The 19,524-nt window shown below is 49.5% G+C and overlaps 1 protein-coding gene and 1 non-coding gene across 3 annotated transcripts in view; one reads left to right on the top strand and one right to left on the bottom strand.

Annotated features, from left to right (window-relative positions):
• daw1 (dynein assembly factor with WDR repeat domains 1) overlaps nucleotides 1-12,801 on the bottom strand; it is a 62,791-nt gene extending 49,990 nt beyond the window's left edge. For both annotated transcript variants that reach the window (XM_038815247.1, XM_038815246.1), the window contains exons 1-2: nucleotides 12,686-12,801; nucleotides 11,045-11,117 (exon numbers count right to left, since the gene is read on the bottom strand). In XM_038815247.1, coding sequence (XP_038671175.1) covers nucleotides 11,045-11,117; nucleotides 12,686-12,725 — 113 coding nt within the window. In that variant the 5' untranslated portion in view covers nucleotides 12,726-12,801. The remainder of the gene's footprint in view (nucleotides 1-11,044; nucleotides 11,118-12,685) is intronic.
• Nucleotides 12,802-18,005: 5,204 nt separating this feature from the next.
• Nucleotides 18,006-18,077, top strand: trnae-cuc. The gene has a single exon. It is a non-coding gene; the product is annotated as a tRNA-Glu (tRNA).
• The last annotated feature ends 1,447 nt before the right edge of the window (nucleotides 18,078-19,524 follow it).

Genomic DNA, 19,524 nt, shown 5'->3' on the forward strand with positions numbered 1-19,524 from the left:
GTTTACTGTCCGGCATTGCACAGAGGAGGTCACTGTATTCCAAAAGAACTGAACATACTTCATTTTCACCTGTCAGAGAGAAGCAGATGGAGCAAGCACATAGCTTCCCCATAGTGCAGGGGGTGTCTGTTTCGTAGCACAGCAGAACCATCAGCCAGACGCACAACATATGAGTGGGGGGGGGGGGGGGGGGGGGGGGTAACCTGTCAAACAATGACAGCTGGAGCTGACCAGCCTGCATCAGGGATCTTGACCCGAACAGTGTCTGACGGGGATAACACGAGCAAATCAGTGGAATGAGCATCATAGCCCTGTTTTTGCTGGTCTCAGAGTTGCTGCACCTTCTGCAGCACCGGGAGGTGATCCAGGTTGTGCACGTGTATGGCTGGAAGTGTCATTCGCAGGTCCCTGTTTATCAGGTGTTGAGCCGGCGACATGCCAGTGGACAGTGGGGTCGCCCTGTATGCAATCAGCGCAAGGTGAATGTCAGACGCAGAATCCGCGGCCTTGCAGTTGAGCTGCTTCACTATGTGCACCCCTTTCTCAACTTTTCCATTTGACTGCGGATAGTGTGGGCTGGAAGTGACGTGTTTGAACTGATACGACTGGGCAACAGAGACTATTCATGGCTGCTGAAGCACGGGCCATTGTCTCTCACGCCAGTGAGTGGGATACCATGCCTGGAGAACGTCTCCTTACAGGCCTTGATGACGGTCCGAGATGTGAGGTCTGAGAGCTTCACGACTTCAGAGTAATTGGAAAAGTAATCAATGATTAACACGTAATCACGACCATTTGCATGAAAGATGTCGATGCCAACCTTGGACCACGGAGAGGTTTTGATTTCATGCTGCTGAACTATCTCCTTACTCTCCGCTGGCTGGAAGCGTTGACAGGTCGCACAGTTAAGCACCATGTTCGCGATATCCTGGCTGATCCCAGGCCAGTAGACAGCCTGCCTGGCTCTGTGTCTGCACTTTTCCACACCCAGGTGGCGCTCATGGATTTGACGGAGCACCAAGCTCTGGAGACTGTGTGGAATTACAATCCGGTCCAGTTTGAGGAGGATACCATCAACCACCGTCAGGTCGTCCTTTACATTGAAAAATTGAGGGCACTGCCCTTTTTGCCAGCCATTGGCAAGGTGTTGCATAACACGCTGCAAGAGGGGGTCTTTGGCTGTCTCCTCACAGATACGAATCACCTTCTCATCAGATGCCGGGAGAGTGCTAGCACACAGCTGCACCTGTGATTCAATTTGCCGGATGATGTTCAGTGGTTCACTAGGCACAGTGATGAAACGGGACAGTGTATCGGCAATGATGAGCTCCTTGCCAGGCATGTAGACCACGTCAAAGTCATACATTCTGAGTTTGAGGAGGATGCGCTGCAACCGAGGCGTCATGTCATTAAGGTCCTTGTGGATAATGTGGACCAGGGGCCTGTGATCCGTCTCGACTGTGAATGTCAGCAGGCCGTAGACATAGTCGTGAAACTTGAGAATGCCAGTGAGAAGGCCCAGGCATTCCTCCTCGATTTGTGCATACCTTTGTTCGGTGGGCGTCAATCCTCTTGATGCGTAGGCAACCGGTACCCAGGATGAAGTGTCATCGCGTTGCAGCAGGACCGCACCGATGCCATCCTGGCTCGCATCTGTCGAGATTTTCATTTCCCTGTCTGGGTCGGAAAATGCCAATACGGGTGCAGTGGTGAGCTTGGCTTTCAGTTCCAACCACTCTGCCTGATGGGCCGCCTACCACTCAAAGGCAGTGTACTTCTTCACTAGGTTTCGTAGGGCCGTGGTGTGTGAGGCCATGTTTGGGATGAACTTGCCCAGAAAATTGACCATGCTCAGGAAGCGCAATACCGCCTTCTTGTCTTCCGGGACCTTCATGGCTGCGATGGCCTTGACCTTGTCTGTGTCGGGGCCTGCTTAGAGATCTGGTCTCCTAGGAACTTCAGTGTCATCACGCCAAAGCAACATTTGGCCCTGTTCAGCTTCAGGCCATTGCGTGGAGATGGCGGAATACCTGCTGGAGACGGGAAACATGCTCCTCAGGGGTCATGGACCATATAATGACGTCGTCCACATACATACGAACCTCTTCAATGCCCTCCATCGTCTGCTCCATGATGCGATGAAATATCGCCGATGCCGAGACGATGCCGAACGGCGTAGTTATAGCAGTACCTGCCAAACAGTGTGTTGAAGGTGCAGAGCCTTCTGCTGGACTCAACCAGCTGGATTTGCCAGAATCCATGTGATGCATCTAACATCGTGAAAAAGCTTGCATGTGCCATCTCACTGGTGAGTTCCTCCCGCTTCAGGATGGGCTAGTATTCACGCATTATATTCTGGTTGAGATCCTTGGGATCAATGCAGATGTGCAGGTCTCCAGAGGCTTTTTAACCACCACCATTGAGCTGACCCAGTCAGTCGGTTCGGTTACCCTGGAAATGATCCTCTGCTGCTGCAGCTCCTTGAGCTGTTCCTTCAGGCGCTCCTTCAGCGGAGCCGGGACCCGGCGTGGTGCATGGACCACTGGCTTGGCATCAGGTCGCAGTAGGATCTTGTACCGATATGGCAAAGTGCCCATCCCGTCAAACACATCTGGATACTGAGCGAGGATGTCGTCAATGCCAGCTTGAAGATCCACGTTGGAGGATGCCGTTGAATAAACCCGCTGAACCAGGTTTAGCTTTTTGCAGCCATGCGCGCCCAGTAGGGATGCCCTGTCTGGCTTGATAATTTCAGACCTTAGCCGTGCATGGGTACTCCAGTTGGAGACGAGTAGATGGCAGGACCCCAGTGCCATGGTGGCATTACTGTTATAGTCCAGGAGCTAGCAGGTTGCTGCAAGTACCTTGGGGGCTTCTTGATGCGTTTGAAATCTGCCTGTGAGAGGAGGTTGGCAGAAGCACCTGTGTCCAGCTTGAACTGGATGGAGCAGCGGTTGACCTGCATCACCGCACGTCATTCGTCCTCCGAATCCACAGCGAGGATGGACTGAATGTGAAAAGAGTTAGGTGTGGCATGTTCACGTGTGGTAATGATGCCCACTCGGTAGCCAGACTCCAGGCACTAGTCCTCTGGATCCGTTGTACTGCCAGGATCAGAATCCTGTTATCGTCATTGCACAGTTTGGACGCGCGTCGTCAGAATTGGGAGCGCTGGCCTCTGACTGGTGGTGCAGACCTGCACAAGGCTGCATAGTGTCCAGGCTTCCCGCAGTTTAAACATCGCCTGCCTCTTGCAGGGCAGTGTCCCTTTAAGTGGGCGTTGCCACAGTTCGGGCACGTCATGACGTCAGCGGCGTGACGCAGTGTACGTCGTCGCACATGCGCTGTGCGGTCGGCAGACGTCTGCTCCAGCGCAGTGTGGGTGTCAGCCGCTTTGTTATCCCATTCGCATCACACATGCGTGGGGCCCTGGGAAAAGCGCGCAAGATGGCCGCTGTCTTCAATGCTGAGGCGCTGCATTCGGGAGATGTCCAGCACACTCACTGCCTCGTGGGAGGCAAGTTTCTCATTTTCAGCCGATTTATATTGGGAATACCGATTTTTTGCGTGCTCATGCACTGTACATGTTTCAATCGTGACTGGCAGGGTCATATACTTGATTTTTAAGATTCATCTTTACCTTGAAGACGTTGTTTGAATATGTAGCGCTCGAAGATTTCATCGGTGTCCACTTCACAGTGACTATCGAACTTGTCCAGGATGGTCTGAAACTTTGTCTTGTCCTGGCCTTCAGTGAAGTTAAACGAGTTGAAGAGTTCGATGGCTTGATCACCCGCTGTTGAGAGGAGAAGCGCAATCTTTCTTGCATCAGACGCACCCTTGAGGTCAGAGGCTTCGATGTATAGCAGAAACCTTTGCTTGAATATCCGCCAGTTGGCACTGAGATTGCCGGAGGTCCTGAGCTTGTGCGGAGCCTGAATCTTCTCCATGGTGCTGGGATACATTTGCTGGTTGTCACGAAACGGACTGAGGTAAGCCACCTTAAATTAGTAGTCTCCTGGTATCATATCGTGTTAGATACACTGGTTGCAACTGGATGCAGCTTAGATCAGAAAGATACTCCAGACCTTGAAGTTAGTTAAATCAGATTTATTGAACTAATAGCACAGTTAGCACAGTTCTCTGCGAGTTTGACTCTCTGCTAACTTATGTGTGGTTACTCTGTCTGACTGAACCAGACTAGCTCTTCGCCACGTGGTGGAGGTGTGAGATTGTAACAACACCCTTGACTGATTCTCTAGATGTTCATCAGTGGCAAGAGGCAGAATGTGAGTGCCTCTTGTCTTTTATAGTCAGATCCCACCCCTGAATTATTGGTCGTGTCCTGTTCTCTGTGTTTATTAGCTGCTTGTCTGTATCATTATGTGTGTGTCTGCATATCATGACAAAAGGATTCCACTCCCTCAACATTCAGCTGGTGTGTAACCATACGCAACATTACATGCAAGTCAATGTTCAGTATCCTATATGCAGTCAAGGTGCCTTCAATCTACTGCAATTGCATTAAAATTGCCACAACAAACCAGAGGGTGGTTACTGAAATCAAGGGCTTTCAGCTGACCACATGGCTCATGGTTTGGGTGCTAAATGCACACACACTTGGACAGAATACATGCACTACAACTGATGGAGGGTGGAATCGTGTGGGGGCATCAAGGGTCTCGGTTGCTAGCTGGAGAGCCAGCAACAGCCCAGCGTTGTCTCGTTTCAGAAAGACCCGCTGCAGCTTGTGCCACCCAGGACTTAAACTGCACAACAGTGCACCTTCCCAAGGAAGTTCCACCTGTCGGGAGCTGCCAGCTAATCAGAGGGTGGCATCTCTATTGAACAGACTCACCCAGGCAGGAGGGAGATTGTCGGGTGGAAGTAAAAGGGGAGGAGGCATGGCGCAAGCATTGCAGGAGGCTCTTAGCAGTTTCCCACCCTTTCGATGCCAGGCCCCTTGATCAAACAGTGCCTTTATCCTTTGATGAAATAAGAAGCTACCACCCCGGAGAATGTGAGCAATCCCTCACAGATACATTAGTCATGCTGCATGCATGATGAGCGCTCCTGTCCATTACTGGGTTAATACCAACGGCAACTGGATGAGGCCGTTAAGCAGGCATTAATTGCCCTTGGGCCTCTGCTATGGACTTCATCGGGGTGAAGGCAGATATATGGCAGAATCACCACCTGTTCAGACACTGGTGCAGTGTTGCCTCTGTTCACTCTCTATGTCATGCTGTAGTCCAGGATGGATGCAAAACTACTGCATTCATGTCTGTTTGTGACAAATCTTTGAAGTCAGGACAAGCCCTTCAGTATACCAGACCATTCCCCGTCGACTTTAGCAACTTTGAACAACTGTCATGCCTGATTAAATGTCCCCCTGCCACAAAGCACGCCATAGAGGAGGGCACAAGCTTCCATTCAATGTGTGATCAAGCAGACCAAACAATGTTACCCTGACTGGAATATTCTCAGGAGTCCAGTAATACTTGGCAATGGCCGTATGCTGACCAATCTTCCAATCATGAAGGAACTTCCTTTCCACAAGCTACATAGTCACCAGTCTAGGAGGAAGAAGCAGAGGAGGAGTGGAAGAGGCAATCAATACAATCCCTTTCTGGATGGGTTATCCATGACTGATTGATCCGACTTGGGTATCAGTAAATGAAAACCCAGTTTCTCATTCATCAACAGTCCCACACCTTGCCATCACGTCATCCACTTGATCACAATGTAAAACAAAATACACCACAAAGTAAAAACCTCAACCAAATGTATCAATCATGTATAGTTATATTGCCCACTAATGACAACTAATCACCATGGTAGATTCTATTTGTGCCTGACTTTTGGTTGCCTTTGCCTGTCCTACTACTCATATGCAGGACTGGAGCAGGGTCTGCAACATGGGAGAAGACTGCAGGTGGCTTTGTAGAATTACCTTGAAGGCCCAGTTTTGCCCAGCATTGATGGCAGGAGTCTGGGCTGGCTGTCAGGCAACTGCAGTAACAATAACAGAGTTGCATTGCTGGATGAATGAATAGTGCCATCCTGAGAGAGGACAACAAACGTGCAATATCTTCCATTGCTTCAGCCTCAGCATAGGCTGTAACAATGATGGTCACCATTCGGGCCACATGCAAATTGGCATAGAGATGAGAAAATTAGGGAATTAAACACATGGCTAAAGGAATAGTGTGGGAAAGAGGGGTTCCATTTCATTGGGTACAGGCATCAGTATTGGGACATGAAGGATCTGTACCTCTGGGACGGTCTCCACCTGAACCAATCTGAGACCTGTGTTCTAGCAGAAAGGATAAATAGTGTGATAGGGTGGTCGCAAGGACTTTAAACTAGCACATGGGGGAGAAGGGTAAAGCTACAAAAAGTATAATGGTTAATAGGAACCAATGCAGCAGGTTGTTATGTGAGGAGAAGGCAGAGGTTAATAGGATGAACATGCTGGGCCAGTCTGACGACAACGGAGGGGAAAGGAAACGTAAAAAATAAAAATGTAAGGAGACTGTGAGAGTGAAAGTTGGGGATGAGGCTGAGTGTCATCAAAGACTGATACAGGAGGTCAGAATGTCTGAAAAGCATAGTGCACAAGAAAATCCTGCAAGGGAAAGACAAATCATGAGGTCATATTTAAAAACCTTGTACTTAAATGCACACAGTATTCGGAATAAGGTCAATGAGCTGACAGTACAAATAGGAATAAATGGGTACAATTTGGTGGGGATTACTGAAACATGGTTGCAGGAAGACCAGAACTGGGAGTTGAATGTCCTCTGTATACCAAAAGGATAGACAGGATGGAACAGGAGGTGGAGATGCTTTATTAGTTAAAGATGTCATCAAGGCTGTATTAAGAAATGATATTGGCACTAAGGACCAAAATGTTGAATCGATCTGGGTGGAAATAAAAGACAAGGGAAAGGTTATTTTAGATTTAGCATTATGTAACAAAGAAGGATTGATAAATAGTCTTGTCATTAAGGATACTCTTGGAAGAAGTGATCACAGCATGCTAGAATTAGAAATTTAGATTGAGTCTAAATTTAGATTTAGATTAAGTTCCATACGAGAGTTTTAGTGTTGGACAGAGGTAATTATACAGGTCTGAGGAAAGAGTTGGCCCAGGTAGACTGGGGACAGATAATTGAGGGTAGGGCAGTTGAACAATGGCGGATGTTTAGGAGATATTAAATATCACTCAATTAAATTATATTCTGAGAGGAAGCGGAATTGTAAAAGGGCGAAAAACATTCCATGGCTAAACAAGGAATAAAGGCAGAAAGTAGGGCATACCATACTGCAAAAGCTAGTAGTAAGCTGGAGGATTGGGAGAACTTTAAGGTTTAGCAAAAGGCTACTAAAAATAAAAACAAAAGAGCTAAGGTGAACTACGAAGGGAAATTAGCAGAAAACATAAACACCAAAAGCTTCTATAAATATATAAAGAGGAAGAGTTAAAGTAAATGTTGGCTCTTTAGAGGACGATACTGGTGAGGTAATAATGGAGATCACAGAGATGGCGGAGACACTGAACCAATATTTTGCCCTGTCTTCACGGTAGAAGATAATAAAAATTTTCTATAAAGTACAATTAATGCAGAGGAACTTGGTACAACAGCCATCACGAGGGAGATGGTATTGAATAAACTTATGGGATTAAGGGCAGATAAGTCTCCAGGCCCTGATGTCCTGCACCCTAGGGTATTAAGGGAGGTGGCAGTGGAGATAGTGGATGCACTGGTTATGAAATTTCAGAATTCCCTGGATTTTTGAAGGGAGCCGTGGGTTGGAAACATGCTAATATGATGCCCCAATTCAAAACGGGAGGCAACAAGAAGAAAACTATAGACTGGTTAGCTTGACCTCTGTGGTGGTCAAGTTGCTGGAATCAATCATTAGGGAGGAGATGATTGAACATTTAGAAAGACAAAGCTCAATCTACCATTGCCTGCATGATATTGTGAGGGGTAAGTCATGCTTGAAAAACTTGCTTAAATTCTTTGAGGACGTAAGCAGCAAGGTGGATAATGGGGAGCCTGTGGCTGTGGTATATCTGGACTTCCAAAAGGCGTTTGATAAGGTAACATAAAAGACTGATACAGAATGTGAGATTTCAGGCGACTGGGTAGAGTATTGGATTGGATTGAGGATTGGCTGACTGACAGAAAGCAGAGAGTCGGGATAAATGGGCCCTTCGCTGGCTGGCGAACTGTAACTAGCAGAGTGCCTCAGGGGTCAGTTCTCTACCTCAACTGTTTACAATTTGTATAAATTATCTGCGAGCAGGGACAGAGTGTAATATAGCAAAATTTGCGGATGATACTAAAATAGGGGAAAAGCAGGCAATGAAGAGGAGATAAATATTTTACAGACGGATATAGATAGGCTAGGAAATTTGGCAGATGGAGTTTAATGTAGATAAGTGTGAGGTTATCCATTTTGGCCGAAAAAATAGAAAGACAAATTATCTAACTGGAAAGCAGATTCAAGATTCGTCTGGGCAGAGGGATCTGGGTGGCTTCATTTATAAATCGCAGAAAGTCGATATGCAGGTACAACATGTAATTAAAAAGGCAAATGGAGTGTTAGCGTTTATTACATAAGGACTGGAGTATAAAAGTGGAGAACTATTGTTGCAATGTATAGGGTGTTGGTGAGACCACAGCTGGAGTTTGTGTCCAGTTCTGGTCCCCTTGGGCGCGATTCTCCGCTGCCCACGAGCAAACACACCTGCTCTCACTGTTCGTGAAAACGGCCGCAAAGTTCCGTTCCCGACAACCATGGCACCGATTGGCACAGCCGCACCACGGCCGTGCCAAAGGTGGCATGGGCCCACGATCGGTGAGCACCGATCGCGGGCAGCGGGTCCGAAACCCGCGCACTCTTTGTTCCTCCGCCGCCCCGCAGGATCAGTCCGTGGGGCGGCTGAGGGGCATGACGGCCCGCGCATGCGCGGGTTTGACGCATATGCGTGATGACATCATCTGCGCATGCGCGGGTTGGAGCCGTCCAATCCGCGCATGCGCGGCTGACGTCATTGTGCGCATCAGCTGCCGTGACCCTTGGCGCACGGGCTTAGCGACGGTCACTAAGCCTGCGATGCCGTGCTTCGAGAGGCCGCGCTGCTAGCCCCGACCGGGGGGGGAGAATCGGGTCCCGGGAGGGGGCGCGGAGGCTGCCGTGAAACACGGCCAGTTTCACGGCAGCCTTTACGACTCTCCGTATTTGCGGAGAATCGCGCCCCTTATTTGAGGAAGGAAGTGGTGGCAGCTGGAGGCAGTTCAGAGGAGGTTCAGCAGACTGACTCCGGGGATGAAAGGGTTGACGTATGAGGAGAGATTAAACAATTTGGGCTTATACTCGCTGGAGTTTAGAAGGATCTGATCCAGGTATATGAAATCCTAAATGGGATTGATAAAGCAAACGTAGACCAACTGTTACCCTTGTGGAGAAAACTAGGATGAGAGGTCACGGATATAGGTTGAGAGGCAGTAGATTTAAAACTGAGATGAGCAGGAACTACTTCTCGCAGAGGGTGGTGAATTTGTGGAACTGGATCCCCCATAGTGCAGTGGAATCTGAGTTATTAAATGGTTTCAAGAAAGAGATAGCTATCTTTTTGATTTAAAAAACAGGTTAAAGGGATATGGACAACAAATGGGGAGGTGGATTTTAGATCAGGAAGAGATCAGCCATGATTTGATTGAATGGCGGAGCAGGCTCAAAGGGCTTAAGTGCCTCCTTCTTCTCCTAATTCCTATGTTCCTATCTCTTGCATCAGGTTAAGACATGCAGCTGTGCCCATCTCCTGCCAGTCAGGTGATACTGCCTCTGGTTAAGAGCAAGAGACAGGATGTATGTCAGTGAGTGTGGAGAACTATGTTTGCTGATGTGGTTATCAACATGTTTGAATAGCTGGCAATCTGTGCAAGATATGAAATGCGGCTTTGAATTTTACAAAAGTGCAAAGAAGATGAGGGTGAGGTAAGGCATGTAAATTTAGTGCATGTGTTGTGCTTGATGAAGATTGTTGGTAAATGCCTGGTGGCAGTATGGTGCACTGAGTAATGTGTTAAGCTGGTGGTGCAGTTGGTGAGAATTGGCACTTGAAAATGACCTTGACCATTCATAGGGAAGGTAACTGAACTGCTTGCAACATTGCATCCACTCCTCAGAGCAAGGCTCTTGGCATTGACAGCAGAAATAATCTGCTCACACTGCCTTTGCAGTTTGGTTGGTGGGTCTCCTGTGGATAGAGGGTATCTCTCCTTATGAAGACTGCCCCATCAAGGCATCCATTGCGGTGTCAGAGCAACTTGGAGCTTTTTATCCTATTCAGTGTTTGTTTTGCTTGCACTCTGTTATGCAACCAGTTTCAACATCTGTTCCAGGCAGAAAGCACCCCTCCCTCCCCTTTCAAGAGGTACAGATTGACTGTAAATAGTGAAGGTTAGCTTTGAATGTTATATATCGCAAATTTTGGACTTCCTGCTGAGATGTGCAACCACTCAGCAGCGTGTTTAGCACTGGCTACATGCACCTATCAAACAAACCAGCAGGCAGTGCCAAGTTTGAATGCTGTTTACATCAGTAACAACATCTGACGAAAGGCCATCAACCTAAAACATTAACTCTGCTTCTCCCTCCACAGATGGGGTTGCCATGCTGAGTATCTCCAGCATTTACTGTTTATATTTTATAAAGATATGATGAAAAAGCTAATTGAAGAGGGACAAGTTGGGCAGAACCCCCCCCCCCCACACCCCCCTCCTCCCGTTTTTGTGCTGTGAATACAATGTCATTTTTGATAGACAAGGAAGTCAAGCATTATGGGGGGAGGCATGCTGTGAACAGAAAAGAGTTGTGACCACAACATGATCAGTCGTGCTCTTATTGAATGGTGGGCAGAGCAGGCTTGAAGGGCTGAATGGCCTACTTCACCTCGTAAGTCCAATGTTCCTTATACCATATCAAAATAATTTGCATTTTAATGCGGCTCAGACATCACACTTACACTGGAGTCAAATCAAGCAGATCGATGGACTTATTCTTGGTCTCCCCTCCTTTTTCATATTCCAAAATAATTCCTGTGCAGAGAGAAAAAAAAGCATTAATTGTGCATTTGTGAAAATAAAGCAACTGAACTTTTGATAATTTCAGCATCAATTTGTGCAAGCTCGAGGTTCTTTAGAGCTGAGGAGGCAAAACCACATAAACCACAGTTTTAACTTTGTATCCGACCTCATAAACCACCAACCAAAAAAACAGGTAGAAAGTGTTTGGTAAAAAAATGTCAAACCTCAAACCTGCTGTGCTGCCAATATAAAAAATGTATTTACAATTTAAAAAAAAGATTTGAGTGAACAATCAGAAGAAAAAAAGCCTCAAGGATCACAGCATTTGGGGACTGGGGTTCATGGAGCTCTCCTCACTGACCAAAGCTCAGGTGTATCACAATTTATTACAGCCCTCAGGTGTACTCCAGCCCTTCACCCCTGGCCGGGCAGTAACCCCCCACCTTTTCACCCTGGGTGGATAGTACCCGCACAGGCCCCTTAATCCCAGACCAGGCATACTCCTGCCCACCCCTTTATCCCAGTCTGGTGGTACCCCCGCTCACCCCTTCACCCCAGATTGCCAGTACTCCCACCCACCCTTTCACCATGGGCAGTACCCACACCCACCCCTTCATCACAGGATGGGCAGTACCCACACCGCCCCTTCACCATAGGATGGGCAGTGCCCACACCTGCCCCTTCACCACAGGATGGGCAGTATCCCCACCCACCCTTTCACCCCAGGCCAGGCACTACACCCACCCACCCCCTCACCATGGGCACCACCCCCACCCACCCCCTCACCATGGGCACTACCCCCACCCACCCCCTCACCAAGGCACTACCCCCACCCACCCCTTCACCATGGGCACTACCCCCACCCACCCCCTCACCATGGGCACTACCCCCACACACCCCTTCACCATGGGCACTACCCCCACCCACCCCTTCACCATGGGCACTACCCCCCACCCACCCCCTCACCATGGGCACTACCCCCACCCACCCCTTCACCATGGGCACTACCCCCACCCACCCCCTCACCATGGGCACTACCCCTACCCACCCCCTCACCATGGGCACCACCCCCACCCACCCCTTCACCATGGGCACTACCCCCACCCACCCCCTCACCATGGGCACTACCCCTACCCACCCCTTCACCATGGGCACTACCCCCACCCACCCCCTCACCATGGGCACTACCCCTACCCACCCCTTCACCATGGGCACTACCCCCACCCACCCCCTCACCATGGGCACCGGCACCACCCCCATCCACCCCCTCACCATGGGCACTACCCCCACCCACCCCTTCACCATGGGCACTACCCCCACTCACCCCTTCACCATGGGCACAACCCCCACCCACCCCCTCACCATGGGCACCACCCCCACCCACCCCCTCACCATGGGCACTACCCCCACCCACCCCTCACCATGGGCACTACCCCCACCCACCCCTTCATCATGGGCACTACCCCCACCCACCCCCTCACCATGGGCACTACCCCCACCCACCCCCTCACCATGATCACTACCCCCACCCACCCCTTAACCATTAGCAGTACGCCCACCCCGGCGGGGCCGCGCCTGACCTGGTGGGTAATACCGCAGCAGGAACCGCTTTAGTTTCATCTTCCTTCTGGCGCGTCCTTCTGTTGCCGAGCAACCAAACCGCCCGGTCTGCGCAATCGCACATGGGAACAGCCGGTACGCATGCGCACCAGCCAAGAGCCGGGTATTTGTTGGGGGGGGGGGGGGGGAAGGGGACACTTCCCGTCGTCCCCAGCGCCAGCCCCAGAATCAGCACCAACCTGCTGGTCTCAAACTCAATAGGCAATGGTTAATAGGTTAATACTGAAGAGGTGGGCAAAGGTCTGGATACAGTAGTCAAGAGAGAAACGGTTCCCTTTGGCAGAAGAGTTGAGAACCAGAGGACACAGATTTAAGGTGACTGGAAATAGCTGGGTTGTCTGGCGATGCCCAGTTGTACCACTTCGGCCCTGTGCCATCATTGCGATCGATGGAGATCCAAGAACTCTGCTCATTCCCCCAACCTCAGTGTGATACTCATCCTCTCCATTTAGTTCCTCTTTAGTTTTAGGAACCAGAAAGGCTATTTTATTCAAAACAAAATACAATACACCCATTTTCACCTCGGTAATTTCCTTTAGCTCGAGCATTTTCAATGGCAGGCTTTTTCAAAGTGGGGGTCGCGACCCCCAGGTGGTTCACAAACAGGTGTAAAAAGGGTCACGGCGCACCCTGAAATTAACATAAGTATCCCAACTACTGGGTAAGATCAGCAGAATGGCAAACAGAAAGAGTGCAATGAAAGTAGCTTTTGGGAGGAGAGATACGAGAGAATGCATGACCTAGGAGTGAGAAACAGAGTGGACTGGCCGGCCGACAGACATCCCAACAGCAAGCTAGATGGTTAGCTGTAATTTAGAACCGTCATACAGGCTGAAGCTTAATAAAGGGACATCTGATTATCACCAATCAATCTGATTTTTCACTGAACTGAAGTCTTTCAGTCAACTAACCTTACATTGAGTAACTTTTCAGGATCACCCACCAAGAGACTCAGTCCCCATTCCTGTAGAGAAGCTAGCACAGACCCCCACGAGCAAGCCCTCCACATATACACGCACTCTCGTGGTCATCTCGTTGGAAGGAGCTTTTGGGAAGCCAATCAGGTTGGAGAGTTTACACCTCCATTCAAATTGTGTTGAAACACTCTTGTGGGTAACACTCTTGTATCTACATCAGACAGACAATTGTGGGTTCACCTCCACACCTAGGCTAACACCCCAGTGTAGCACTGCAGGAGTATTACCTTGTTAGAAATGCTATTTTCCAGATACCATGATAAATGGAGGCTCTGCCTCGCATGTGGATGTAAAAGATTCCATGGGGCTATTTTGAATAAGAGCAGGGAGTTATCCCTGATGTCCTAAGTAACCTCAACCAACATCACAAAAATAATTATCTGTTCTTTATCATATTGCTGTTTGTGGGAGTTTGCTGTGCATAAATTCGCATTACAGCAGTGGTTGTACTTCATTGGCTGCAAACTATTTTGTGCTCATGTAGTTGTGAAGGTGTTTGCAAAATGCAAATCTTGTTTTTTTCCAACATCAGCGTCAATTTTATGGCTCTCTTCTGAACTTCAGAGTTTTACAGCACAGAAAGAGGCCCTTCGGCCCATCACATCTGTGCTAACCATCAAGTGGGACCTGAAGATCAGCCTGTTGCCAAAGTGGATCCCAGGAAAAAAAGCTTGACACACACTGTTCTATGGCAGGCACCCATTTCAAACAAGCGAGCATGTACATCAGAGACTGAAGACTTCAAACTCCCTTATGGGTATATGATCCACCTCATCCGATTTTTCTTGATGCACTGTACCTGGGTGATTCAAAAGGTTCAAGTTAGGAACACAACAAATCTGCATCAATTTTTTTGAAATATTAATGAGAATATTAAATATATGGATCATGTTTTATCTAACCTCACGTACTGAGTAGCAATTAAACTCTGTGCATCTGTTTTTCATTGTCAGCAAGATTTAGCTTTAGGTTTTCTCCACATGTGCAGATAGGTGCACATATTATTAGAGTACACCCGCAAGGGGGGGGGGGGGCAGCACTAAAGGGGCTGCCGTTCAAACAAGCCCAACATAAATTCCGCTACCTGGGGATCCAAATAGCCCATGACTGGAAAGGGATCCACAAATGGAACCTCATCAGCCTGACGGAGGAAGTTAAAAAGGACCTGCAAAGATGGAACACACTCCCGCTCTCCCTCGCGGGGAGAGTCCAGACGATCAAAATGAACGTACTGCCCAGGTTCCTCTTCCTGTTTAGATCCATTCCGATCTACATCCCCAAGGCCTTTTTCAAAGCGCTGGACAAACTTATCATGGCGTTCGTATGGGGGGGTAAAAATGCTAGGATCCCAAAGAAGGTCCTACAAAAAACAAAATCCAGGGGGGGGCTAGCCCTACCGAATCTACAATTCTACCACTGGGCGGCAACAGCCGAGCGAGTAAGGGGATGGATCCAGGAGCCAGAAGCCAAGTGGGTGCGTGCGGAGGAGGCCTCCTGCATGGGAACCTCCCTCCGGGCCCTCGCCACGGCAGCACTCCCATCCCCACCCAAAAAACACTCCAGCAGCCCAGTGGTGACAGCCACCCTCCAATCCTGGAACCAACTGCGGCAGCAATTTGGCCTGTACAAAATGTCGGACAAGGCTCCCATCTGCAACAACCATTGGTTCAAACCAGCACTGACTGACGCCACCTTCAAAAGGTGGAGGCAGGACGGGGGGGACACTGACAGTCAGGGACCTATACACGGACGACAGGATCGCAACACTGGACGAACTGACAGAGAAATTCCAGCTAGCTGGGGGGAACGAGCTACGGTACCTGCAGCTCAAAAACTTCCTACGAAAGGAGACAAGGACGTACCCACAACCGCCACGACAGACACTACTGGAAGACCTACTGGACGCAAGTATCCTAGAGAAAGGGAACTGTAGTGACATGTATGACCGACTGGTAGATAGGGACGACACCGTACTGGACGCAACAAGAAGGAAATGGGAGGACGACCTGGGGATGGAGATAGGGTGGGGACTCTGGAGCGAAGCACTGCATAGGGTCAACTCCACCTCCACGTGCGCAAGGCTCAGCCTGACGCAACTAAAAGTGGTACATAGAGCCCACTTAACAAGAAACCGTATGAGTAGGTTCTTCCCGGAGGTGGAGGACAGATGTGAGCGGTGCCAAAGAGGCCCGGCCAACCACGCCCACATGTTCTGGTCTTGCCCCAGACTTGTGGAGTACTGGACAGCCTTCTTCGAGGCTATGTCCAAAGTGGTGGGGGTGAGGGTGGGGGTGAGGGTGGAGCCATGCCCGATAGTGGCGGTCTTCGGGGTTTCAGACCAGCCAGATCTATTCCTGGGGAGGAGGGCGGACGCCCTTGCCTTTGCCTCCCTGATCGCCCACCGTAGAATCCTGTTTGGCTGGCAGTCAGCAGCGCCGCCCAGAGCTGCAGACTGGCTGTCCGACCTCTCGGAATCTCTCCAAATGGAGAAAATCAAATTCGCCATCCGAGGGTCGGACGACGGCTTCCACAGAACGTGGGAGCCATTCATGCAACTGTTCCGGGACCTGTTTGTGGCCAACGTACAAGAGGAAAAATAGTCGGGTGGCCAAGAATCAGGGGAAAATGGACGGGAATCGGGGGAAGGTAGCCGGGGGGGGGGGGGGGGGGGGGGGGGGGTTACGGGCTTGTTACGGGGGTTTGATGGCAAGCCAAGGCCCAAAACCAAACTATAAATAAATGCCTATAAACATGTGCCTCGGCCATATTGGGGAATTTAAAATATGTATGCTGGCTAAAGAGGGCGGCCACAATTGTTGTTATGAAGATGCTTACCTGTAAATATTCATGTTAAATTTTTGTGTTTTCTTTTTTTTTCTTCTCTCTAATAATTTGTAATTTGTCATATATAAAATATGAAAACTCAATAAAAAACATTTATAAAAAAAAAAATTAGATGCGTATCGGTGGCAATCTTTTAGTTCAGTTGGCAGGGCAGCTAGTTTGTGATGCAGAGCAAGGCCAACAGCATGGGTTCAATTCCTGTACCGGCTGAGGTTATACATGAAGGCCCATCCTTCTCAACCTCGCTCCTTGCTTGAGGTGTGGTGACCCTCAGGTTAAATCACCACCAGCCAGCTCTCCCCCTCAAAGGCAAAAGCTGCCTATTGTTATCTGGGACTACGGCGACTTTACCTACAAGGAGAGATGTGTTACATGTAATGGCTAGCATGTCAATAAAATGTACTGGTAGGAAAGTACCAAATCTAGATATTCATCTGACCGACCTGCAATTTCAGGTGGTACTGCAGTGGGGATTGAAAACTACCCAGCAACCTACTCCACACATCAATTCCAATCTCTTCCAGGATTTCCCATTGGAAGAAATGACATTGTGCATCCAAGGAAGGTGACAATGAGCACATGTGTGTGAGTACGGGGCTGGGTATAGGTTGTGTATGTTTGTGTATGAGTTCAAGACTAAACTTTTATCTTGCTTTTAAAACGTACAGGAACCTGTCACTTTCCTTATTCCTGACTATGAAAGCACTCAGGAGTTAAAACACTGTGGGCTAGAATCACCATTTTTGAGACGAAGTGTGAAGGAACTGTGGCATTTAATGACAAAAAAAATCGCGGCGACCCCTCACCGATCGCAGGATCGGTGAAGAGCTAGCAGCCGCACCGTGTAAAACTCCCAGCTCCCACGATAAAAAACAGCTGGAGAATGGCTGCGCCCATGGCCACACGTGCGCACGGCGACAACCTGCAGCAGTCGCGCCGTAAAACATGGCGCCGGCCATGCGCGGACCCGGCCTGCCAGATAGTGCTCCCCCGCCAGGCCACCAACCACCCCCCCAGCCCTCGTGGAAGCCCCTCTGGCCAGCAGCACGGCCCCCACCCAACTGTGGCGGTGCTGGACACAGTCTGCAGCCGCCACACCAGGTTCCCGACCGCTGAGACCACAGATAAACCGCGCGGGCAGGATCTCGGTCCATTGGGGAAGGACCTACGGCTGACGTGCTAATGCATTCCAACGGCGTGCGGCGCACGACGCGATGACGCCATTTCGGAGGGGACGGAAGATACAAAACCTGAGCCAAACAGGCGCCCCCCCCACCCCCCACCCCCTGATTTCGGCGTCAGAAGGGATTCTCCGCCCGATCGCCGATTACAAAATTGGCTTCATTGAACGGTGAATCTCGCCCTATTTTTCTGGCTCTCTCCAGTGAGTAGATAGGTGGAAAGAAAAGGGGAACTGTGCCTATTGTCACTGACTCCCCTCCCACCCCTCCCCCACCCCTCCCGGGTGGTCTAGTGGTTAGGATTCGGCGCTCTCACCGCCGCGGCCCGGGTTCGATTCCCGGTCAGGGAATGAAAGTTTGGGGCAGCACGGTAGCATTGCGGATAGCACAATCGCTTCACAGCTCCTGGATCCCAGGTTCGATTCCGGCTTGGGTCACTGTCTGTGCGGAGTCTGCACATCCTCCCCGTGTGTGCGTGGGTTTCCTCCGGGTGCTCCGGTTTCCTCCCACAGTCCAAAGATGTGCAGGTTAGGTGGATTGGCCATGATAAATTGCCCTTAGTGTCCAAAATTGCCCTTAGTGTTGGGTGGGGTTACTGGGTTACGGGGATAGGGTGGAAGTGTTAACCTTGGGTAGGGTGCTCTTTCCAGGAGCCGGTCCAGACTCGATGGGCCGAATGGCCTCCTTCTGCACTGTAAATTTTATGAAATCGCTGAATAATAACAAATTCAATCCTTGGCACCAACACAATATTCTAATTTGGTGCTACAAATTAATTTATGTTACAGGTCTGATGCCGAGTAAAATTGTTTTAACGTACCTCAACCACAACCTCATTGCAGCACATTTACTTTACTGGTGCACCATTTTCATTTGCCACACCAGCCGTCTTGTAGCTTGTCTGACTGCCACTTTGGCGCCATTTGGCAGAATATTATTTGCATTACTAACCACCACAAATGATTCCTTTCATCCCAATGTAGCCACCTGAGATGGCCACTAACGAACACAAAATGGAAGACTGCAAAGAATGCAGGGAAAACGGACATGTTGAAAAGCAAACAGCTTGCAGAGCAATTATGCATTGGGACAACTGCAGAAACCGGTTTCTGAGTGCTGCAGAGACCAGGCAGCGCTGTGAAAGAGAAGTCGCTAGCATACTAATGAGGTGATACCGGGCAAGTCCCAGATACAATGGACACAAATTAAGTATTAATCGATACATTCAATAGGAGACCAGACCCAGTGGCGCCAGAGAAGCCCAGGACAATAAGTCCTAACAACCGCCCCAGCAACCAAGCAACGGCCCTATGATTGGGGGGTTCAAAATATATCGATTGGGAAGAGGCCCAATCGATCCCAAGCAGGTAAGGGAGTCCGCCCAAAGGGGCGCGGACCCCCTGGGACCTATAAAAGAACCACACATGGTTCAGTCTCCTGTCTCCAGCTCCAGCCTCCAGCCTCTGATGGAACCATCAATTCACCAGACACGTGTTTCCGATGTGAATCTAGGCTTTAATCGACTTACTTCAGAGCCAGCCTGTTACCCGTTGATGAACTCGTAGTGACCCAGGCTGACTCTGGACATGGATACTTGTACAGCTGCACTAGGGGGAGGAGTCGTGGGCGGAACCAAGGGTGGAGCCCAGTACAAGTTCCTAAGTGCTCCCAGCACTACTCCCCCTAGTGGTAGGATGGCACTACTGCGCTTACAATAACAGTGTGAATTAGTATATATACATCATATGTTACATTCACCACATTCACCCCCTGCAAAAAAATCAAGTCCGGCGGGGG

This window comes from Scyliorhinus canicula, chromosome 13 (assembly GCF_902713615.1).
Source record: "Scyliorhinus canicula chromosome 13, sScyCan1.1, whole genome shotgun sequence".
Classification (NCBI taxonomy): Eukaryota; Metazoa; Chordata; class Chondrichthyes; order Carcharhiniformes; family Scyliorhinidae; genus Scyliorhinus; species Scyliorhinus canicula.